This window comes from Haliaeetus leucocephalus, unplaced genomic scaffold (assembly GCF_000737465.1).
Source record: "Haliaeetus leucocephalus isolate CR32 unplaced genomic scaffold, Haliaeetus_leucocephalus-4.0 Scaffold752, whole genome shotgun sequence".
NCBI classification, from domain to species: domain Eukaryota; kingdom Metazoa; phylum Chordata; class Aves; order Accipitriformes; family Accipitridae; genus Haliaeetus; species Haliaeetus leucocephalus.
This window is the reverse complement of record NW_010973188.1, coordinates 3843448-3869583: the sequence shown is the minus strand read 5'-3', so window position 1 is coordinate 3869583 and position 26136 is coordinate 3843448. Positions and strand designations below refer to the sequence as shown.

Here is a 26136-nt window from a genome sequence, read left to right as displayed (position 1 = left end):
ATTTCATGGGTTGATGGGATCCTTTACTCATTTTGCAGGATACAGCATTTAAAAAATATGTCTCCGAACAACTTTGTATAATTGTCTCTCTCCTTAGAAGCAAAAGATTATATTGGGCAATGAGCTTTACGAGTTGCAAAGGTCCCAGAAATATTGGGCAATCTTTCCTGAATCTTCCTCTGGGCTTAGAAAAAAGAATGAAGCAAACCCATGATTGTTCTAAGAACTAGCTAGAGAAGAAGCTGTGAACGTGCAAAGCATCCTACCTGTGGGTTGCCAGTTCTGAACAAGACTACATCAGTAAAAGCAAGAATTATTATTGTTGCAAACTACTTAATGGGCTGCTTTAATTGAGCCAGTGGCTTCCTGTCAACAGTAAGAACTCAGATGGCAAAAGCATAAAAAAAAAATAATCAGTAACAATGGCATTAAAAACAAAGCTGAGAATGGTCTGTGAAGGGAACTATTATGTCACCTTTGGATAAAGTCCTTCCAGACCAAGAGGCGTGTCATGCTAAAAGGAGAGAAGCCACAACTCTGTTCAGTGTACCAGTCTCCAGTTTTAAGGATGAAAACTTCATTAATGCCCAAAGTTTGGCTGTTAATGGGAAGACAAAGCCATAAATCTCTTATTTGGCCAACTTTCTTCCTCATTGATTTCTGGGTCTGTGGCTTTCTAAAAATTAACAATAAGGTCGACTTTTTTGTGTTTGTTTTTTTTTTTGGGGGGGGGTTAAGACTGGCAGGCTTTGATCTCCCTTTAGAGTGCAGCAGGGAGAGGAAGAGGTGCAAGTCACAGGAGGAATGCAATATATTTGCATCAATCCCATTTGTTCACCCTGAGGCTTAGTTCAGCGCTGACTGAATACACGGCCATTTTCAATCTTGCCTTTCTACTGTCAAGGCTTACATTTATTAAACACTTCTCATATAATTTTCAGAGTTGAATATGAGTTCAAACTGTTCTGCAAACTGCTACACAAAAGGTATTCAAATTACAGGGTCAGTGACTTATTTTCCCCTCTTCCTATTTAGTTGCTTTTCTTTTATGTTTCATCATCCACAGGGGACATGCACAGGAAAAAAAGACCTGGGAGGCCAGGGACTGAACAAGGGAAAAGAGGGAGTTGAAAACAAGAGCAAGACGGAAGAGAGAGCTGGTGGGACAAAGGGAATGTTGGCTTAACTGGAGGTAGTCCACATTTTGACAGTTAATTTCTGCTGAAAAATTTTACTGATAGATATATATACACACAGACATACACATGTAAAAGTGCATGTGAAAATTAAATGGCAATTAAAGCAGAGACAGAAAGATAATGATTTTACCTTCCATCTCTGCTAATTATTTCCTTATGCACTCTCAACCCAGGCACTGCACATGTGTGCACTTGTTGACAAAGTCCCAACTGTCAACAGAGAATGATACACCCCCATGACCACAACCAAAATGGTTACACCAGCCAATAATGTAATTGTGTGCAACCACTGCCAAATCCCAAGCTGACAAGCATCCTGTAGGGTTTCATTGAAGTCAGCGGCACTGCACGGTATATTAAATGAGCTGGGCTGCAAGGGTGGTCCAAAGCTGTAGTCTGATATGCAGTAACAGCAACGACGTGCTGAGAGCCACCCCTGATTTTGGGTACAGCTGTATCATTCCTTCTCAGCTCCAGGAGAAATCCTGGACTGTAACAGAAGAGACTCCCAAACAGGCATAAGGATCGTTAATTAGAGAGTAATAACTCTTGTGGACAATATAAATCATATAAAACTATATGCTATCCCTTCTCAGTTTCATGATAGACTCTTACAGAGGGTGTGACTGTAGTAGGTGTTAATTTGCATACGATTGCATAATACTGTTTTTCCCCTTAGATATTTCAATAAAACAATGCAATCATCTACTTGCAACCTTCTATGTGACTGCTGTACGTCACAAGTTAGAGCATTTTATGCTTTTTCATATTCTTAGGATCTTCCTCTGGGGATGAACCATGACTTCTCAAAGCTTTTAGGATCAAGGCAAGCACAGCTTTAAAATACGTAGCTGACAATAATTCCACATTTCCTGATTATACTTCAAGTAGAGGGAAAAACACCCTTTCGCACCCGGAAGACTGAATAAACAGTTGAGCTAGTTCGAAGACTGCTGTTGAAAAATTACAAATGGCAGAATTCAATTTAGAATAATTAAGTCACGTAAAATTTTTATACACTAGTTCTTTTCTAACTTAAAAGACAAAGTTTCACCTGTAATCTGGTTTCCTTTTACTATTGTACACAATGCGGAGCTTTTGATGTTCAAGACATTCCCCTGTTTCTGTCCAGCTGCCGCCGCCACCACGATGGGACCTACAGCCCTTCTTTCTGTGTAGTCATCACTGAAATGGCTTAAACATGATCACACCCAGTTACAAGCCCTTCAGAAAGATGCCTGTTGAGGCTTTCCTTCACCCTATATATTGATTCTGAGACAATATGTTTCAAACTTCTGGAAGCTTGACTTCCCCTGGCCACTCTACAAAAACAGGAAACCAATTGTGAACCTCTTCATCCTGCAGTGCACGACCACCTCCATGACCACTTCTCCCACTCTGCCCCTGCAACATCAGCACACCAGCGGAAGAGATACACTCCACGCTTTGAGGAATCATCTGTTGATCAGTCTAGCTGCACTAAGAACTATGCCAAAACCATGCTACCTTTGATAGGATGTTGAAATTAATACTTTGTGATAAACTAGTCAATTTAATCATAAATATAAGCAGCTCAGTATTTATCAGGATAGACTTTATCCTTATGTATGAAACTACTGCACTAAAAAGATAGCTTCATTTTTTGGAATCGTTTTTGGAGAGGGAGAAAGAATAAGCAGACAATGCAAACAAACCTTTTGGCAAGAACTTCAAAAACATGCAGACAACAAATCAGTCTGATCATTAAGAGAAAAACAGACTGCATTCTCTGAAGTGCAAAATAATGTAAAATATAGGATGTCTCAAATTCTTCTAGCAGCTCTTTTAAAAATGTCTCATTTTTACCAGCATTTTACAGTTTGAAATCTGATCTTTTTATAATGAGGTTTTAAAAGGCCCATTTCCTGAGCCTGAAGCACTCATATTCAGTGTAAACAGAATCACTAATTAAGGAATAGTTATTTAAAGTATATTCAGAATATACTTTAATTTTGGATTGGTGGTAGCTATTAGGAAATTCTTATTCAGCTCCACAAACAGTATTCGCAGGAAAACAATAGCCTAGAATTCAAAATGAACACAAATCTGAATATTTCCATTATTTTGTAACTGAAACACCATAGACTTTTGCTTGGCATTTGGAGGACAAATGTGCACAAAATCTAAAGGAACAAATATCCTCTGAAAACAATGACATTTTGTATTGACCTGATGATGTTGAGAAAAGAAAATGTTCTGTTTGATGAGAAAACAAAAACATTTTATAAGGTTAACCCAAATTATTCACATAGTTTTGATGGGTAGTTTTTTCCACAAACAAGTCATAATTTGTACCCTTCACTTGAAAAGCAGAAGTAAATTACTTTTTTCTCCTCAAAATCTGTTGTGGAAAATTCAAGATATGTAAATGGTCTGTTGTAACAGGAACAACTGATGGGTGCTGAAGTTTATACTCTGTCCTCTCTTCCATCCCTCTGTAACTCCCACTTTTTTCCTTACAGACAATATTAAAAATGTAAATTAATGACCAGGGAGATCAATTATGGCGATGTAAAAAAAATGTAAGAACATCTTAAGGCCATGATTTCTCTTCAGCAGCTGTATTCTTTTGTAAACATTCAGCCATTGTTCCTGCCCATTATTACATTTACTTCCTCCTCCACATGGGCTTTTCTAGAGTTTCAAATGTCGCTGGGGCCAAAGGCAGAGTCTCTAACAAGTCTCTGCTTCTTGCCATTCTACACCTGTTGGAAGTGAATGCCATAACGATCAATTCTGTAATATCTAAATCTCTTTCACTTGTTAATTTCAACACTAAATTGCCTTCATTTGTAATTGCTGGGTAGGAAGGAGTGGTTTTGAAATTAAGATTTTTTTTTTAAATCACCAATAATTTTGTAAAATACATGCTCAGTTTCAGGGAAGTTTTTATCTGCATTTTAAGTAAGACTTTCAGCAACTCTCAGTGCAAATAGATTTGCTTTGCATTCTTCCTGCTTTGCTGTCTTCAGCTCTTCCAAGACTACATTTTTTTGTAATGTAACTGCTGCTTTTTAGATTAATTTTCAAAAAATATCATAGACACCAGAACCTTGAAATTTTAATCTCTTCCTCTGCTAGGCTGTTATCCCTTTGTGGTGAGCTTATGGGTCCTACAAGCACAGAGTTCACTCTGATGCCCATGCTCATCTCCAGATACAAGAAAAAATAATTTCTTATTATACTTTATAATTCTACACTGAGACTTTAATTTTCTACAAGTTCCAGCCTTGAAAATACCCAACAATCTTTGTTATAAACAAGAAATTAGTGTCTTATTCCCCTTACATACAAAGCGCTATGTGTTTAATCAAGCGTAGACACACAGCCATTCATTTTGTCTTTCTATATGCAAGACAAATGCTCATGTTTTCAAATTTAAATTACACTTTTCTCCTAAAATTTAAAAAAGTAATTTTTTTCCAATCACAGTAGTCCACCACATCTGGTTTTGACAGCCTTTCATGTAGTCATACTCACCAAGGCTTTGAGTGTGCTACAAAGTAATGAGTCTCAGTAAGGGTAATGCAACATCTACTAGATAAACAGAGCAGCTGTTATGCACTTTACAGTAACTCACAGCAGCCCTGAGCATTAGGATCTCTTTTACTGAAGGGGTGAATGTTTCCCAGGACCCTGAGATTATCCGCCTGGACAGCAACCAGAGAAAAGCAGGACAATTTTATGTCCTGTGCACCTCCAGCAGTGAAGTACCACTCCACAGTATGACAGTATTTATGGCCAAGGAAGGACCGCATGATTCATTGGAGGTTTTTGTTTAAAGTAGAGAGGCTAAAGAGAGAGGTCTCTACTGTAACATCAGTTTAGTTTTCCAGTTGTAATTTGCACCAAATCTCCTGTATTTCCTTTTAAACTTAAAAAAATGCATGGACTGATTAGTTAAAAATGTGCCAAACTATTTTTAAAAACTGGTATTAGGACTTACAGGAGTCATTCAATCAGAATTTGTCTCTCCTTTTATGATTTCTTTGGTATCCTTTTTTAGGTTCATAATAGGGTTGAAACTGGCCATCTGATTTTTTTTTTTTTTTCCCTTAACAAGAATTACCTCTGTTTGGAAGCCCCTCTACCCCTTGAATTAAAAAGATATTCTCTAAGTGGTAGAACAGACACACAGAAGGGATATTTGGATGTGATACAACATTCAAGACAAAGTAATCTCACTTAACTTGAAATGTTACATAAAATGAATCCTAGACAAAGTGTCAAAGAAGTGCCCTGAGTTAGACCAGCTGAGAATTTGACCTGAGGATTAAAATGAGCTATGGGCTATTTTACTGATGCCGAGCACCTCTGGTTCCCACTGAAGTCACTGGAAACTGTGGATGCTCAGAAGCAATAAAAAGTAAACCACTGTCTACTATTATTTTTCATACTTATGCTGCAGGATGATTTGTATCATGAAATACTATACATTTCCTCAATGTGGCACCTTTCCAGCAACTTTGTTCTCTCAGCCTGCTCCTGATTTTATGCCTTTATACATATACATGTTTCTCAGTAGAAGCCAACATTTTAAAACAATAAAGGAATTCCCCTGCCTGAAGAAAGAGAGAAAACTCACATGAGAAACTATGATTGCACTTGGGAATGATGGTTTTGCATGACTGTGACAACATACCATGCTGCTGACAACCTGGAGATCCTGTGCTGTGGCAAACTGAAAGAAATCCTCAGACTGCTGCTGACCTGCGTTTTCTTTTTCAGATCATGAACGCCATCTTTTCCAGGGCTGTAGTCAATTCAGGCACTTTAACAGCATCTGTTTATTACTGTCTCCCCAATGTCTCTTTAGTCTTATTACAGTCTTTTCCCTCCCTTAAACTAACCTGACTAAATGTTATTCCTCTGTATGGCTCCAAGCCCTGAACCACTTCAGTTCCAACATGTTTCCCCCTAAAATCAGTAACAGTCTTTCTCTAACACAATAACCAAAGCAACATGTAATATTCTAATTCAGATGGGACTTGAGGTAACAGCATCAGCAGAGTTTGTGTTCCAGATCTCCATTTTATAGTAATTCCTTTGAGCATGCACGTGGTTTTACCTTGTGCTAACTGCCTTTTTTTTTTTTTTTAAATTGAATTACACACTATTGCCCCAATGCCATATTTTCCTGGACTTTCTTTTTTTCTAAACTTAACTCAAAACACATCACAAGTAAACAAGACAAAGCAGACAAATCTGTGATATCTATAGAATTAGTCAAAACAGAAGAGGACATATCATCTTGTCCTCTTCAGATGGACAAAAGATTTTGGGGGTCCATTTGCTGCTATTTCTTCTGTTCACAATCCAGTATCATTCTTATTCTCATCACCACCCTGCTTGCCAGAATACACACACACACCCTTCAGGCTGCTCCCAAATTCTAGCTCTCACCTCAGGGTCCCCCCTCCTTCTCAGGTCTGCCGGTACTTCAGAAATGTGATGGGGCATTCCTTTTACCAGGGACTAAGCCGCTCCAGGTGGCCCAGGACACACTGAACTCCAGCTCACATTTAGACTGATGACACTGGACTTTAAAGGCAGGATTCACCTCTCATTAACTGCACAGTCTAGGAGTCAGGTGTCTCAGGTACACATCTTACACATACCTTCACATCTAGTCTCTCTCTGCTGTCAGGGGACAGAGAGAGGCAGGGTGGGTCACCTGGATGCATCTATCTCTTTCCACCGAGTGTAGGGGGAGCCTCAGCAACTACCTTTGGTCACCAAAATTTTGTCCAGCTATTGTTATCAAAGATGAATCCTAATCTATGCTATCTCTATCTCTACACTTTTTCAAGGAGTCTTTATGAATATGTTGAACGACTTCCAGTTTACTAAACACAGTCTTCTGCCCATCAGAAGTTTCTGTGATATATGTTTGTTTGCGATTTTACCAGATATCTTCAGAGTTCATTGCAAGATTACCTGGCCTGTAGTAAATTGAATACAGGAAAACCAAAAAATTCACCAGCGCAGTCAGTGCAGATATATACAAAACAGGCTGAGTTCAAGCAATTTCAGTTGTATGCTCTCTCCCTTACACCATTGGTCCTACTTTTTATGCAAAGATGTAAGGCACCAAATAACAGGTAATTTATAGCAGTCTTTCCTATGTTCTGTAATAGGCAAGCCGAAGGTACATTTCAACAGTAAGTAAAGAATAAAGCAGAGTTAAGAGACTATTAATGTCATATCTGTATCAATACATATTTAAAGAAACATTGAACTTAAGCAATTATTGTTTAATTTATGATTGGTACATACTATAACTTGGGCCAAAAATAAAGGCCACCCAGGAGCAGCTGCTGGTGAGGCATGCAGTGGTCTTTCTTCCCAGCAGGAATACTTGACATAAACATGTTACTGCTCCACACACAGCATTTATTGTCAATCAAGTTACAGATCTATTTAATGGTCTTTTTCCTTAACTTCAAAGAATTAAATGGGATAGGGCCAATTCGTCTCTGGAATCACCTCTCTCTCTCCCTACCACATCTGCTGTGCTCAAAGGGGGTCCCTTAGGCTGACAAAGCTCAGGTTTGAACTTGTCACACTCTGGGATGGTAAGACGTTTCCAGCCATGGGTCGGTAATTATGGAACTTGCTTCTACATGAGATCAGACAGAATGAACCTCTTGCCATGACTTGGTTTATATTTGAGAAATTACATCACTTAAAATCTCTCAAATATCTGTAGAAATTTGCATCCATATACTAAAAATACTCTAAAGGGCCTAAAAATGAATCTAATAATCTCTTAGAATAAACTATATTCCAGCAGATGTAACTGGAAGAACTGTGCCTCCTTAACTGCACTGTGGTTGAAGACAAAGGCAATCTTGAATAACTCATCTACCTCTGCTATAGCTAACACAAACTAGAGGCTTTCAGGAGCAGAGACAGAGACTATGGGACAAAAATCCAGAATGCTTTCAACTGAGAAAAAGTAGGTTTGGGGCAAAATTTCAGCACAGCTAAAGTGACACACTCAACTGCTTATGCTTAAGATAGTGTAATGAAATGGGTTGTACAAAGAATGCAATTCAGTTTCTGACAGCCTCTAACACAGACAAGTCCCTGACAGTTCCCAAGACAAAGATTTTTTTAAAGCTGTTAATACAGACAACTGTAATGAGCCAACCTAGAGTGGAAGAAAAAGGAAGGTTCTGTGTTCAGGGGAAAAAGTGAAACATTATGTTATTACTGACAGTGCAATAATGGGTGCCAAAGACAAGACAGCAGTCACAAGAGAACAACTTATCACTCTCAATACGCACCTCATTAGAAACTGAGAGAATTGACAGTGCAGAATCACAGTACTTCAGTGCATTGTTTTTCTGGCCAAGATCTTTATAGCACTGAGAAGAAAAAAACATTTTGTTTCCAATCAGACCACTGTAAGAATACCAGAGTCTACAAATCATTATTTTTAAAAGAACTTGGTTACCTTTGCCAAATACACGTAATTGCATTTGGAATATCCTGGATGCATTTCTTCTGCCTAAATAATAAAAAACAGGAAAGAAAATAGACATAAAACTTGTGTGATGAGATTTATGTGGTCTGCATAACATTTTTAGTAATGCACTAAGCTTCCTCAAACATCAGACTGAATCATCCCTACTATGTGCACCACAATCTGTTTAGCACTTCAAAAAAACCTCAAGAAAACAAGAAAACCCCAAACTCAAACCCTAAACCAGGCACATGAGGTGCTGATACTGAACACATAAAAATGCTCTGTACTGCTTGCTCTCCTCTCCCTAAGTGCTTTGTAAAGATATCGGATCACTTTACAGAATATCTGTTGGATCCATTCACTTACAGAGGGGGTTGGAAGACACTGCTCTCTCTGGATTATTAATATTTATTTCCTCATCAAAGAAATAAACAAGCAACCAACCATTCACACTTTGTGTAATGGGTAATGAACTGTATTCATGAACTTTATAATTATTTTTCTTTCACAGACCCATATCTTCTAGCTCTGTGTTCACATTTCTTTTCACATTACGATCTTCTGAAAAGTTCAGGTTGTTAAAAAAGTTCAAGATTGTCTTCCGTTTAAAACACATCAAGGATGTAGAAGCTTGAAAGGTGAGTAAAAACCTTACCAATTATCTACTAACCAAGAAGCAGCTTTAATCAACAAACAGCTTTTGGGAGAGAAAAATTACATGAGTGAAATTTATAGTAGCTGTAATCCTTGGACCAAAGCAATGCTGCTTTCACCAAAACTGTGTATTGTCAAACATTTGAACCCCCCCCCCCAAACAGTTGTTTTTCAGACAGTAATTTAATTTTTGTTGCAGAAGATGCCTTAAAACCACAGTTACTCTGCAGCCCACCACAAAATGCCTTGAAGCTAAAACACTTCTACCACCTTCAGAGTTTGACATTGAAGATAAAGTCTCTTAAACTGGGAAGATGGTAATCCTTGGACCATTGTATTTCCAAAATTCAGGAGATCATTCCATCTTTAAATAGACTAAGAACACAGAAAACAAGCACTTTTGACAGTGAAGAAAACATGCTTGTTCAATTCCTTTGAGAAACTGTCTGAAAGTAATTGTAATGATGGAAGTTTATCCTTTGCATTCAGTCAAGTGAAAAACATGTCTTTTTCAGCTCCAGAAGTAGAAATTATTCATATAAAAGACACTGAAAGAGAGGTTTGTTTTGTTCATGTGGTGTGTTCTCATAACTGTGCATTCAAGTAGAATGCCCAGGAACGTGGACCTGTATGATAGAGCTTTCTTTTCTACTTCACTACAAAGGTAATTTCATCTCCACAAGCAAGAAAGGCTTCTACTGAAATTCAATTAAAAGAGCTTCAGATCAGAAAGAGACATATCACAATGTCAAAGTTTTCCTTGCCTATGTTAACCCTCTTGCAGAAACGGGCAAATTGCCAGTTATCACTATGGTTAATTTGTTTCAATGGCATATATAATTAATCTATATCCATCTCACATTAAATCCAATACTATTAACCACGGCAAGTCATTGAAGAATTCCCTAAAACTAAAGAAGAAGAAAGGTGCTAGCTACTATCTCCAAACTAATTTTAAAATAGAAAAAAAATATTTTAGTAGAGTGCTCTGTGGTATTTAGGAGAGCCCTGGATTTATAGCTACTGAACACAACCTGTTGAACAGACATCTTGACAACAGTCACAGCAGCTGGTAAACAGTCACACAGGAAAACCCTTGGCTAGGACTTACCTTAAGGAAATTCTGCAATGCTTCTTCTATTGTTGAAGTTGGTGGAGTCCCAAAGAGAGCAGCAGCTACTTTCTTTTCAATCCAAGACAACTGAGCTACCTATAAAAAAAAAAAAAAAAAAAAAAAAAAGAAAGAAAAGAAAAAAAATTTAAAAGTCTTTAGGGTTGCTTCTCAGTTTTGGAGTAAATACTGTACTGTGCCACTGTACTACTTATACAACCTATTTTGCCAAAGAACCTGTCAAGGAATGTTTTATACTGTCGATTTGCCAGCTGAAAGCATAGTCTTTTGGATTTTAGATTAGAAACAGTGCTTTAAACCTGTTAAGGTTTTCATGAGACAGACAGCTTACCATGTACTTGACTACTTTTCAACATTACAAAAAGCTGTTGCTAAAGCCAAAATGTGAGTGCTTTTGGTGCTTGTAAAACAAGTTAATTTATTACACAGAAGCTGGTGACAACCACTGTTAAGAAATAGGCTTCATTTTTTACTCTTCAATTCTGACAAGTAACACTTGCCAAAGACCTCTTCTCATTTCAGGAAGATGGGCTGCTATAAAAGGACTTTAGGGAACTGCCACATTGCCACAAAATGTACATGACTTCTTCCCTTACATATACTGACACTTGACAGAAACTGCTCTGGTTACTGCCATAAGGTATTTGGCTCCATCACCTAACCTGGCAAAACACACCTCACATCTTTTATGAAGGATGGAGCTGCTAAGAAATGCAATGTGAGACTGGAGTCTGTTTAAATCAAGAAGTGAAGCCACCCTCCTTTGGAGGCTTCTACTGCATCTGTAAAGAAAAGTCAGATCTTTTTGCCTTCATATCAGTATTTGAACCACAGCACTGATGGCTCCTATCACAGTGTACAGCTGAGTTTAAAAATGGCAAAAAACAAGGTTCTGTGGTTTTCTAGCAATTTCTGGCCTGATCTATGCAGAGGCAACACAGAGAAGGGGTACACACAGGCAAAGAAAGCAAGCATGTCATCAGAGACCTGGAGGTAAAATATGAGTCACATAGGGACATGTCTTTTTCAGAGGGATCTGCAATTCAAGTAACAGAGTTGAGCCTTGAACTCAAGTCTGTCCTACTGGTGTAAAAATTAAAATGGTTTTGGATAGCTTTAGATTATTCCCGCCTCATTCCCTGGCTTCCCAATCTCTTCAGGGCTGTTGCTGCTCCCCCGCCTTCTCCAGCTAAATCCAGCAATTATTCAGTAGATGCCAGTTAATTATGGTAAAATATAAGAATCCATCCACACATAATTATCCACAGCCATAAACCAGACTGCTTCTCTTTTGAACAGACATCAAGCTCTATGTATTTCTTGTTGCAAACTCTCCTAAAAATACCATTGCAAAGAGCACAAATACAGGCGAGCACACAACAGGAAAATGCACAGGACCATGTTTTCTCATCTGGCCCCAACGACTCTAGCTACATAGGAGCAACATTGCTTGGAGACAGAAGGCGGATGCCTTCTGTCAAGTCTTGCTAGTTGTTCAGCCGGGACCAATGCCTTATTCGTTAAATGCCGTCAGTAAGTCTTTCACACAAAACTACTAGAAGTTATATTCCAGAGAGAAACAATATTAAGAAAATAAAGCTTTAATTCATGCTCTCTCTCTCTCAAATATCCTACTCTTGAAGGGAATAAAGTGTTTTTTACAAAAGCTCTCCAGCGATCCCAGAGTTCTTACTCTTAGAAGCAACAAGATGTCTCCCCTCTCTGCATTGCAGTGCCTTCACACTATGTTAAAAACTGCAGCATGCTGGTTGAAACTTCATATTGTAGGTATGTACATAATTCCCTCACGCACTTCATTTCCCTAGTTGCTCTATAGTTTGAGACATATTCTGTGAGAGATATTAAAAGGATTTTTGCAAAAGTATTGATTTCTTCACACCAATCTACTGCTGCAGTGTTCTCTATTCTTTTGGAATAGGAAGGGGGTTTCTGTATTTCTAGGTCCATCACAACAAGACAGAGGTAGCTTACAGAGGGAGGAAGAGAGGGAAAAAAATTAAGGGAATGTATATGCTTACACTGTTTTCTGCAAGACCACAGAACACCCTGGAGATACACATATACTGCACAGATATAATTACCACACACGTGTCTGCTGTTACGCAATACTGAAGAAACAATACTGCAGTTTTTCCATGTGGAGTTATAATTACCTATTGAAAACACAAGCTCTTCCTGGCAGTTGTTTTATTTTCTTACAAGATTTAATCAGAACTGATTTACTGAGGTTTTAGTCCTTATTTTGTCTGGCTTGGGTGCTGCTTTACACTATTCGAACTTACAAAAAAGCCCAAACATATATGCACTTGGCCATTTTTATATCACAAATCCCACCAACCTAAAACAATTTTGAAAATTAAATGTTAAAAATACACGCATGCACAATAGTGAGTTTTCTTTAATGTGCACTGGCTCCAGCATTACACTGTGTGACTATTACACAGATAGTCTGAGAGTTCTGCAATGTTTTGAGCAGTCAGGCTTATATGCCACTGGCTTGATGAATTCATTGCAGCTGACTCTAGTCATCCATAAATGAAGTGCCTAGTTTATGTGAGCTGTCCAGGTTCCTTGCATGGTCGATACAGAGAGAGGCATCTCCATTAGGCAATTCTTCTTCACCTACATTAGCCTGGGATAAACACTCCTCTCTTTCTCTTCTTTCTTTCCTTCAACTACAAAAGGAGCATAGACAGTTATACCTTGTGGATGGCTAAAGACAGATGAGGTCCCATCACAACAGCTTAACCACACCCCACCTGAGTCAGTCTGCACCCCTCTATGACTGAGCTGGGACAAATGGAAAAGACCTGTTTTATGCAAGACACAAAATTGTGTCCTGCAGCAATAATGATGAACAGGAAATTATACCCTTTCCCTAAACACACACAAGCACAGTCTTTAATTTGAAATAACTTTATTAGAATAAATCTTATGCCACGTTCAGTGAAATGGAAACATCATTCCTACTATACCAACTACCTTTATTAAGCATTCTCTGTGTGTGAGCAAGCACAGGCAACAGGAACCCTGGTGTAGCATGCTCTAGTGTAGTGCAAATTTGACTTCTACAGTCAAGGTTATTCCAAATAGTGCAAAGCGTATCTGGAGGTCTGTACAAAATCAGGTATAAAGAGACTGTAACTGTCATCAACTTCAGCGGAACCATGATTCCATTTAATGCATGTTTTAAGAATGGTATAGGACAGCAGAAAGTAATAAGAAAAACAGCTACTGCAGCAAGTAATAGCTACAACAAAAAAATTAAAGAATGAAGATTGCCCTTGCCCTACAGATGATTTCCAAATCTTAAGTGAGTTTTGGGTTTTTAGGTCTCCCAAGCCCTGACATCAGTCCTCCCACCAGCCTTAAAATTCCTAAGAGCACTGCAAGGAACACTATGTTTCCATGAAATATCAGGTTTTAATGTACTGGGTCGCTCGAGAACATTGCTCCCCAGCTGCTATACTTGAGGAGAGCTAGTCCCACTCACTCAAGAGCGAAAAACAAGGGCCTGAGGGACCATCAGCCAACTCTTGAACTTCCCTAGGGCTGGAGGGGAGTGGGTCACCACAACAGCCTGGCCTCTGTCGAGGAGAGCAGGCCACTCTTCAGTATGCCAAAGCTAACAGAGATGGTCATCTTGAACGATCTCTCTATAGATCTGTCAAACAGCTAGCTCTCATTGATTTATTCTACCCAAATCTCTACTAGTACCAGAAATGGAAGAAAGCCACCCAGAAAGTTCATACCTTGCATGTTCCTATCAGGCCTCTTGTTCCTCTGAGGACCAAGGCAGAAAAACTGGTTCTCCCCTAAATACTGGGAAAAGGGATTTCCTAACATACCTTTCCCTTCCTTAGTCTAGGATCAGCAAAAATCACATATGAACTAAAACACTGGCTGGAGTTTGGGGTTTTTTGGTTTTGTCTTCTGTGTGTTTTTTATGAGATGCAAACTCTAGGATGTTGGTACCAAGGAAACTAACCCACTTGGATTGAAAATTCAGCCAGGATTGACTTGCAGCCCTAAAGGATTTCCTCCTCCGATGTTTCCTTGCTAATAGCTCACTGAAGACAGATCACACAATTGTCTTCCATAAAGGAAAATCATGCCATTGATCCAGCTTCAGTAAAATATTAATGGCATCACTTAAATATCCCCAGAGAGTTGCTTTTTCTTTTTTATTACAACATATTAATGTAAAATTGTATTAAATAATTTTGCAATGTTTTGATTTCTGGAAGAGATTAATAACTGGACAGCAGCTTTAAAATACTGGCTTCCAACACAAATATTCTCTTTCTTGCCAGCTGAGGAACCAGGACAGTCTGCACAGGCATTTAGGCATTTATCCAACTTGAATTCCCTGGGCTTTTCACTTTCCAGTAAGGGAGCAGACTTACAGAGCACACAGACAAAGGAACTGGGTCAATTTGTTCCCTGATGTTACCCAAACAGATACACCAGAGATGAATCCAACACATAGCATGTAATGTGCAAAAAGGAAATCCCAAGAGATCTATTTTTTAACACCCCACTAGCATTTACCAGAGGCTCCAATCCAGTTTCATAAGTATACGCTAACTGTTCTGTGCCAGCCCTGTAATGGCAAGTAGCCATAAGTCTTAACTAGATACGTACTCCATTTTAAAAGCTGTACTAAACATTAAAACACTAAAAAACCTCACCAACACAAAATTACAAAGGATTATCAGATAATTGCACCCAAAACTCTAAGGAAAGAAAACCAATTCCTACACACCATGCACCACAGATCAATTCACTTCCAATAAATAATTCTTGCTGATCTGAAGAGCAAAGTAGTTTTCACTTTCCCTTAACAAAAACGAAGCTGAAACTTCAAAGTTTCTAAGCACTGTACTTATTTTAAATCATATGAACCAAGCTGAGTGTATCTTTAAAACATTAAACCTTCCCTAAAAGTTACATACTTAACAAAGCCTGGTTTTGTCACAGAAGGCTGAGAAGAAAAAGTTTTGTTCATCACCAAAGACATTTTAAATGAAAACTATTTTGCTGCAGTTGTTTTTCTTTGGAATAGTAACATCTCTTCTACATACTAAACACTGGTTTACTTTGTTTACCAGGTATTTTAAAGTATCTTCATTACAATTATATGGTAATCATGTTTTCCTAAATTATCAACAAGACTACCCCGGAAAAAAATTACCACTACATAGAAGTTCATATCAGCTCTGGAAAAAAGAATATTAAAATAACATTTAGTAGGGTTCTGCAGTTATCCATTATTGGTGGTGTTCAATTATGTTTGCTCAATGAGTAAATAAATAGGTTGGGGTTTTTTTTCCCTTTGTCACCCCTGTAAAACAAACCAAAAAACATTAGAGCTATATGTGGCTTCTTGTATACACAGCATGTGTCTCAGGCAAAATTTTGCCCATCATGACATCTATGAAATGATTAGTGACAATCTTGCCTACCTGATTGTGAGACCAGAAGTAATTTTCTAACAAAGCTGAGATGATACACACATCAGAAAAGAATCTTCCTCTTTTGTATAGCTCTACTGACTTTATAATGGCAGGAGAAATAAGAAACAGCAAAAATTGATTTTTAGACAATGTGGCACACAACTGCCACTGGCTCTGCATCAGAGACAAACCCCCATTGCTGTGAGGCAGTGAAAATCCAGCTCATCCTTTCTGCTGGAAGGTGCTATGACACTTTGCATCAGCTTTGGATCTGGCCCAGCAAGAATAAATACTGAGTGAAAAACTTGGCATTGCTGTACCATTGCTCTTTGCAAAGGACTGTGTTACACTGAGGAAGGTGAGAAATGGCAGTCAGAGCCAAATTCTGGCAAAACTCCACAAATCAAGTAGCTTTTACTAGTGCAGCATGCAGTCTCTGGATATAGATTTCAGCCTTCACGAAATCTTCTCCATTTGCCTCCACTATACTTTTTACCTAAAAGTCTGTTCAGCTGATTGTCATTTGTGAAAATGAATTGGAACCCTGAGTTATAACACTTGAAGCATCCCCTTTTACAGTCTCTTATGCTATACCTATTTTTTCCAGTTTATCAGGCCAAAACCCAGTGCTAGAATATAGTAATAAGATCCCCAACATTAAATGGGGAGTTAATGGGAAATGTCTGACCATACTAGGAAGACTTAAGTACCTCAGGTTTCCCCAAAGCGTTACCAAAAGTAGTGTTCGATACTTTATAGGCTATCTTTTTTAACTACGCTGCTTCAGTAAAAGAATACGTGACTGAAGTTAGACAATAATAGCCCTGGAAGTAACACTTGCGAAAGAACAAATATTGTGGCCAATCCTAACTTGACTCCAAAGTCAGCTAGGCTAAATGTAAAAACTAACCTTCTTTCTTCAGACATCCCTTTTCCTTCTTTAATTTCCTCACGTTGGACAACACAGCCTTCCCAGCCTCAACTGCAGCTAGACTAAACAGGAAAAACAGAGAGTCTAAGAGGAGCATTATTACTCCATCTACAGGTACCAGTATAGAGAAGGAGTGATAAATGAATTTTTCGAGCACTCTATCATAATCCCTACCCTGAAGAAGTATTTGGAACCAATGCCATAGCCAACAGTCTACTTCTGGGATAATTACCACAGCATGAAACACCACAGTCTGCAGAATAGGACCAAGGAATTTGCCACATCTTCCACAGGTTCCAATGACTATCTATATCACGTGTATGGCCAAAGTGTTTCAGCTTACTATTTTGTCATGGCAGTCACAGAAGGCAAGAATTAAAAAAAAAAAAAAAAAAAAAAAAAAAAAAAAAAAAAAAGAAGAAGAAAAAGAGAAATAGGAAATCAATCCTTATGTATTTCAGTGGCTACATCTGTTTAGGTGATTGTTTCACTTAATAAAATGCAGGTCAGGTCATACCCTAAAGCAAATGCTTATCTGTGGCTTCAGTGTTCAGTAAGGAGGCCCTGCATAGATGTTGCAAGTGTGGAACATGAGTCTGTAATGATATAGTGCAAGAAACCACATGTATTAGTCAGGAAGTGTTGATTGTCACCAAAATGAAACAAGAGTAAAAAAAGCAGTGCAATAAGAACAAAGTGAGGTATATTGAGATGACATGTTAAGTTTCCAAAAGTGATAGCTCAAGTGAGAAATAAGCCATGAAAAAGATCTGGGAGTGTTTGACATAAATGGAAGCTGCAGTCAGCTGTTGGACACAGCATGGTATAAAACTGCTTAAGGAATCACTGGTGAGAGTGATGCTCTTTAAAGGCAGGACAGCAAGCATACTGTAGGACAATCTTTGGCACCTCACTTTTGCATAGCTAATGCTGATATTCAAGAATACCAGGTGACAAAAAGCAAAATGAAAAGCTCTTTGAAAAAGTTGGTGTAATTTTTTATTCAAATCAACTGAGAAAAAATGTAGTTGCTGAAAGCTCTTTGAAAGTTAAATATATGATCTGAAAAAACTGCTGATAGATTACTTTGCATTAAGTCTTGTTGCAGATAAAGACAAAGTCTGCAGTGTATCACAGCAACTCCTTCTTTCCAGTTTGTAGTCACTTTGTAGTGACTAGCACTGGAAGTAGCTGGAGGAAAAAGACAGGGCTGGAATTCACTATGCATTAGCAGTCATTATTCTGAGAAGCCTCCCAGTGATCTTTTACAGCATAGACTATGCAAGAACATTTTCTTCTGATGAAAGATTCCTCACAGCACTAAGGATGAAGCAATAAGTATAGCCATCTGAGCCATCAAAGATGTGGGCTTAAGAATAAGACAACTCTCATATTACAAGCACAAGCACCATTTAAAAAAAAAGAAAAAACAACAAAAAAAACAGCTAACCTTGTAAAACAATTATTCTAGTTTTTCATATGAGTACTTATCACTATGTCATTAACACAATATTTAAAAGCGCCTGTTGTGTTGGCATAACACAAATTGTACCTCTTGCAAAACTTTATGTTGAATTATAGATTTTTATGCCTGCATCTTTGTTGTGACATTCTCCTGGAATTTACCAAGCAAGTATGGTAGCCTTGCTGCCACAGACATAATCCCACAGCATATAAATGCCTTTAACTTCAGTTATAAATGGGGAATAAAGTTACCAAAAACTATGTTACTAGCCCAAGGTCACTCAGAAAGTTTGTGGCAGAATAAAGAACTACTACGCTCTCATAAGACCCCACCTGCAGTACTACATTCAGCTCTGGGGCCAGCAATGTAAAAAAGATGTTGACTTGTTGGAGCAGGTCCAAAGGAAGACCACAAAGATGATTGGGGGCTGGAACACCTCCCCTGTGAAGACAGGCTGATAGAGTTGGCATTGTTCAGCCTGGAGAAGAGAAGGATCCAGGGAGACCTTGTAGCCAGTACCTAAAGGGGGCCTACAAGAAAGCTGGAGAGGGACTTTTTACAAGGGCGTGTAGTGATAGGACAAGGGCTAATGGCTTTAAACTGAAAAAGGGTAGATTTAGATTAGATCTAAGGAAGAGGTTCTTCACTGTGAGGGTGGTGAGACACTGGAGCAGGTTGCCCAGAGAAGTTGTGGATGCCTCATCCCTGGGAGTGTTCAAGGCGAGGCTGGATGGGGCTTTGAGCAACCTGGTCTAGTGGAAGGTGTCTCTGCCCATGGCAGGGGGGTTGGAACTAGATGATCTTTAAGGTCCCTTCCAACCCAAACCATTCTATGATTCTGTGAAATCAAGGCTTACAATACCAGAGGTCACCCTTCCTCCCTTCCAAATATCAATTACTTTTCATTCATACATTCAGATAGGAAATCTGAACGCAACATGAGGGAAACACAAGCACAGCTTACTTAAAGTACATGACAGGAAAGGTCAGCAGTTAACATCACACATGCAGAAGTTAATTCAGGAAATGTAAATGTACCACTTCATTTAGCTCAAAACATCTACTTCAATAAACACGTACTTTGTCTTAAGTCCCATTATTTCATTTCAAATGCATTATCATTTTTCAGTATACTCAATTCATATGTTAGATAAAAAACCAACTTACTGAATAGCACCATCTTCCATTTAGGTAATATAAAAAAGGATCTTGAGGCTTAAGTTCAATTGCTTTGTCTAGGTGCTCCTATTAGAAAGAAAATCAGTGTCACTTTAGATGTTTGTTTGGCAAGTGTGTTTACATTCTAAGTTTGCTGTTAATCATAAACAAATTCAGAAATCCTCTTCTGCTGCAATTCTTTTCTAACATCCTAAAATATTTTAACTAGCAAACCCTTTCCCCATGGAGGGAAACCATAAACAAAATTATTTAGCAACTTTACACACAATGCAAGAAGGCATACTTTATTTAGAACTTTTGTCTTAAAAAGGCAACAACTTCAATTAAATTCATTTTATTTACAGTTAGTATTAGGAAACTGTCACACACCAAATCAGTGAGAAAGCAACCACTTTCTTTGACAGATCTTCCATGCCAGCACCCAGCACTGAAGCATAGTCTCTTCCACCCTGGAATGTGACTGCCCCAATGAAATAGTACATGACACAACAAATTGTTACTATAATGTAAAATTCAGAAAATAAAATTATTCTGTTTACAGTGAAACCATAAAACCTAGAAAGCCTCTTATGATGTGCTTCTTCCAAAACAATTTTCATTACAGGTCATAAGTATCTTTATTTCACTCTTTAATTTACTAAAGAAAGCTTTTATTGCTCAACCTGAGTTTGAAGAAAAAAAGAAATATGTTATTTCACCCCTAACTACCATTTGCCTCTCAAAATAAATTTCAATTCTAAAATTTCTTCCCTAACCCCCCTCCCCAGATATCTCTGGTGTTCTAATTAAGCCAGTCACTAACATATCCGAGTTATACAGATCTAAGAGCCTATTATTCTATCATTTTGTCCACAGACTATTCAGATAGGAGCTATGTTTTCATATTATTATTTTCCCAAATCCTTAACATTTCCAAATGATTCACACAGATTTCAGTAATTACTTCTGAAGAGCAAAACCTCCCCGAAAAGTCTACTGCTAACACTGTGGGCTCTTTTTAAAGTCCATCCTTACACAACTGCAGCACTTCTGTTATTTGTCATTTTCCCTTTGTTCCTACCTTGTCCCAGCGCTCCAGGCTTAGCTCACTTGGCACAACTCAGATGTAATTAATGCTCTCTCATAGGAAAGCTCCGCGACACTCAAAGCCCTAACATGGACATGATGTGATAGAGACCCATCCCAGGCATTCCCTGGGAAGTGGAACACATCTGCTGCCTCTCACTGACACCCAGAAAGGGGGACGCCGGTTCGGAGGGCAAGGGATGGAAAGCACCTAAGCAATGCCAAGGACAAGGAGGGGGAGAGTAGCACATGTAACACAAACTGCTAACCCTAAAAACCACGATTACCTTTGAAAGGACAGTGTTAAAACAAATATTACTTCTTAAGGGTGGCATGAAGCATGATTGCAGAACTGTGTTAGTCCATCACTTAGTATTTCATATGTTTTTATTTTCTAAACAGAATTGTCACTCCATTTTCCTCCCCCCTTTGACTACAAAATAAAACTGAAATCTTAATGCTGTTCCCAGAATCCTACCTTAGTTCTTATATTTTGTAAGCATATCATCTATTTGCATACATAAAAATAACTTTTTCACTTTAACATTGGCACCAAAATAGACCTGTGAGGCTGAATTACTGTGTTGCAAAAAATCTGTCTTAGACACTATATAAGGAAATAATTTAAAGGAATAGCTTAAAAAAACCCCCAAACCCTACAAAAACATACCTTAAAGAGATAACCATTCCTGATTTTGTTTTGTACACTTTCAAACTGAGACATATAGCCACACATAATTGCAAACCTGAGAGAGGAAAAGAAAAACACACACACATACTTTTCGTGATTTAAATAAACCTTTGAATCAAATTACAAAATATTTCAATACCTAATTCACAGATTAACACCTGTTTTTCTTCCATCTTGATGGCTGGATAGAAGTTTGGCATGAGCTGTACGCATTCAGGAGCAGACAAAAACCCCAAAACAAAACAATACAATAATGAAAACAAGAAGTTTAAGTGACACTGTTTGGGCTGTCAGTGAAATGAAAAAACAGGGATTCCTCCTCCAATATTTCTACCATTTAGATCAGACTGCAACACTTCCAGACTTGCTCCAACATTGACAGCCGTTTAACTGGACACATTGCGCTCTGCATTGCAATGCACTGGGAACATTAACACCATCAGCTGCAGTACCTCACCTGGGAAGGCAAATCCTTGGGGTGTGCTCAGCAGGAAGCTGTGCAGACCTCAAAAATCGTTCACAGTCATCTTCTACCACTCTCAAGCATTTTGGTGCATTCCCGCACCTTTAGCATTCTTCTAATATCTTTAAAATTATTTTAAAACATACACACACATTCTGCTCTAACAGAATCATTACTGCTATTACTAGCTGCCTACTACTAAGATTATTATTATTACTATTATTATTATTATAAATTGGGGACACTGACAGTGATAAAAGAAATGTGAGATCATTTCTATTAAAAATTTGTATTGTTAAGCAGGTATAACTGAAAATATTTTCAGAGGTTCCTACCTATAAAGGTTCAGATTTTCTAAGCAATGCTATTATCTTACTGACACTCCACCTAAACTTCTATTGCTTTTTCTTTATTACAAGTGCTATAGAACCTACTATGCATAAGCAATCTCATGCACAGATGTCAATTGTACTTTCCTTGGATGTATTTTCATTGGTATTAAGGTAACTTTGCATTTCTGTATAAAAATTGCAGAACCACCAAAGATATATTTAAGTGGCATAAACTAATACAGATAATTTATCTAAATTTTTCAGAACTTTGCTTTTGTATTAAAAATTTTACAATGCAATATCAAATTAAAATAAAAATTAATCCTAAAAGAGGGAAATCAAGTTGAAGTCCAGAGGAAAACATGAGAGTTATGCAAGAAACTTATCAAGTTAATTATAGTAACAGACCTGCAACCTGTATGGCACATAAGTTTTTAAGCATTACTAAACCTCAGCTTTCTTGAATTTCTTTATCTAATGTAATTATTCAAGCTCCAGTGAATCCTCATTGAAATGTTACTGCTAACATAACTAAAGAAATAATTTTATTGCTTACAGTTATATCTAATGGTTTTAAGTTAGAAACACTCATGCTACAGTTTGTTGAATTTTTAGTCAGTGAAGTGTTCCCAGGTAAGGCATATGTGGGTCAGCATAACAAGAGTAGTTGAATTTGTAAAAGCTCCAGACAGACTGTCAAACACTGTTGAGCAGGATGTATGTTGTGACCAATGTGCACTGAACAAAATCTGGCCAATGGCACCACTACTTCTGACAGTCAAAGCTGCTGGGGGAGCACATTTCATATGGGAACCAGCTGCAAATGAGGGAAAAAGCAAGGGGTGGGGGTCAGGAAAGTTCAGGTATTTAGAAAGAGGGGGAAGGTACTGAAAACTTCATTAGGCTTAAGTAACTCAGGCAACATTTCCCCTATTCCCTTCACTCATTAAGTGCTAATCAGATAAACTCAGCATACCATAGCTAAACGGATTGCTGCTACAAAAGAAAACAATGAAAAGCGAACAAGCTAATCCAGCATCTTGCAGTATTTCCCTGTCTGTGCGTGACAAGAAAGAGGGCCTTAGTTTAAACCAGTTCAAAGAAAAACTTCTACTTACAGCTAAAATCTCTGGGGAGGGAAATCCCAGTAAAATTTTCAATAAACGAAAACTAAGCTAACGTAATACATTTTATTTTTTCAAGGAAAAAATAAGAATGTTTTTCATGTATTAGCGATTTTTTTTTTTCTATTTTATACTTTTGAACCAGGCTAGGCAGGCAATTGGCATAAATCAGTTATTTAGTTTTTAGAGTTCTATGGCACTTTGGATATTCATTTCATTTCTAAAAAAAGGGGTTGGTTTTGTTTTGGTTTGTTTTTTTTTCCAGAAAAGAATTTTCAGGCGTTTAAATAATTTTAAACACTTTAAAAAAACAAAGCAAACTTCATCTTCACAGATGCAAAGGGCAGTACTAAGAAAACGACCAGAGGAAAGGAGGAAGGAACTGACTAGAAATGCTTGTCATTCGATCCCGAACCCGTCTTTCCAGATTTAGGCCCCGGCTCTCCGCAAAGCCGGCAGCCGGAGGCCGACGCGCGGCTGCCGCGGCCCCGCAGCCTCCCCTCCCCGTCGTCACCGGCCCCATCTCGTGGTGGCACCCGGACACAGCAGGCAGCCTCGCGGCCTGCGCCGTTCGCAGCTCTTTTCACTTGCTCACGCGGCGGGCAATAAATACAAAAGTTATCGCACAATAATGTGCAAATATCCTATGAAACGGGTGAAACGTACGTATCTTTTGTTAGGGCACGTGATACTGGTTTTCCTCACAACCACTGCCTGCCATACGCCCTTTGAACATCAAAATTAAAATACTGCTTACAGTACCTTCACTGAGAAAAATAAAGAGAAAATTGTACCAACTCAGTGCTGCAAGGAAGTGACTTAGCTGCTGAGCTAATGCTACTCCTGGATAACGTGAAAAACCAGCCACAGACATGTTCATCTAAATAAATGTAACAATCATAACCTCAACGAGGCAGACACAGTACTTCTGTTAACGTTAGAAAAATGCTATTTCCAGGTGGAAGAAAAGTTACTGAAAACAGTGTAGAAGCATACAGATTAATCATCCACAATTAATACTCCTTTTCTAAGCACAAACACAATCAAACCAACCCAGTAATAAGTCAGCACCATGTCCCTTTGCTACAAACGATGTCACTGAAACTCAGACTTGCAAGGAACTAGTTGAGAGAAATGAATGCCAAGGGCCTACGTAGCCATCACATAGAGGGGTCCAAATCAAGGTGAATTAACATTTTCCCTTCCGGAGTTCCAGAACTTCTATATGTATTCAGACAAGGTAAAACTGCAAGGGGCATACCTTACCTGCTGCAAAAGGAAGAACAGCAGGTTGACCCAGTGAGTTTTACCAAGCATGTTTGCAAGCAACCTGTATTTTAATACCAAAAATGCAGAGAGATGCCACCAACACTTAGACTCTGGCAACCACAGCTTATCCCATATGAGATGGATTTACAGAAAAGATTTAAAGTGTCAAATCAAGATTAAGCCACATTAGGACATTGACATACAGCAAGTTTTACCCTTTCCCTGATAAATTTCACAGGGCCAAAATCAGAAATAGCACACGTCTTCCCAGGCTTGTTCTTCCCTCTTCTCTATCTCCTTCCATGTATCCCAACTCCAAAAAAACCTCTTATTTCATGTAGACTTCAGAAATGTGTGGGTACAGGGCTTACATTTAGAAGTCTAGGTCTCCCTTTTAGCAGCCTAGTACCAACAGGAAAGTTTTTCTTAATTATAATTGGTATGACTTCGTGAACAGGAGGAAAGTTTGTGATATTTACTAATACCAAAGAATTTATTTCATCTGTTTCATAACTATTTTTCACTCCCTCCTCTTCACCCTAGACACATTTGACATGTAAGGTAGTATGAGTAAAGACTAATGTGTGGGTAACATGAGAGGCCCAGTGAAAAGAAAGTTCATTTCCATTCCAGCTCTAAATCCGTTCTTGTGTCTCCCCATCTCCGCACGGCTCAGAGTCCCGTGCATCCCATCTTATTTCTCTAGCCATCAACTCCCTCACTTACATATTCTGACAGTCTCTGCAATGCAGCCAGACCCTCAAGGCTTTCTTTTCAATCTGACTTCAGTGAGATATCAATTCCTATATAGGGAGATTTTACAAATTATATTACTGTTTATGACCCCTGTTACATTACCCTTCCAGAGATCACAGCTTTGCATACTTAAAATTTTATCATTTTCCTACCATGGTATTTCACCTATAAAATTGCATCTGATACTAAATTTCTGTGGAAAAGTAAAAGTATCAGTTAGATATCAGCTTCCTCATGGTGGTAAGGGTACGGAAGCAGTGGCTATGAATGTGAAAGACTGGCAATATACAAAGTAAAATGCTCCAAGGTGCAAAGTGAAGTGTTTAGATGGTTTTTTTGTTCATGGGTTTTGGTTTTTTTGTTTGGTTGGTTTTTTGGTTTTTTTTTTTCCTTCTTGGAATACAACTGAGTCTACATTGTAGAAATTGGCAGAAATATATTTTTTATATTAAAAATTCACCAGAGCACTGAAGCTGAGCTCCAGGCAAACATCAGATGTGGCACACACTTGCGTAGGTGATGCTTGCAAAAACACAGGAAACAAACCCATACTTTGGTAAAAAAACAAACCAAAACAAAAGTAAGGATATTTAAAAATTCTGGCTTAAAAGTTTATTGCAACACATACAATATACCAAAACAAGGAAAAATGCTGCTGTTAATGCATATTCACAGAAGTTCACCAGTAGAACACGTGGATGCCATGTTCTGCATTTCTGAGGCTGTGGAACCCACAACTGTGCTAAATTTCTGTGTTCCAGAAATTTAACTTTTGTTTTTATAACAGACTTTTTAGTTGTTATAGCTGCAAACACAATCTTGAAGAAATTAGAAGGATATAGTCTTCACAAATGTGGAAACAGAGTGAAACAATAGCTTTCAGAGACAG

General features: G+C 38.2%; 1 protein-coding gene across 1 annotated transcript in view; it reads right to left on the bottom strand.

Moving 5' to 3' along the window:
* Positions 1-466: 466 nt before the first annotated feature.
* Positions 467-26136, bottom strand: part of RMDN2 (regulator of microtubule dynamics 2) — a 45316-nt gene continuing 19646 nt past the window's right edge. Inside the window, exons 5-10 of the mRNA XM_010581264.1 lie at positions 21283-21358; positions 19536-19613; positions 10475-10573; positions 8698-8751; positions 8528-8608; positions 467-514 (exon numbers count right to left, since the gene is read on the bottom strand). Of these exons, the coding sequence (XP_010579566.1) occupies positions 467-514; positions 8528-8608; positions 8698-8751; positions 10475-10573; positions 19536-19613; positions 21283-21358 (436 nt within the window). The remainder of the gene's footprint in view (positions 515-8527; positions 8609-8697; positions 8752-10474; positions 10574-19535; positions 19614-21282; positions 21359-26136) is intronic.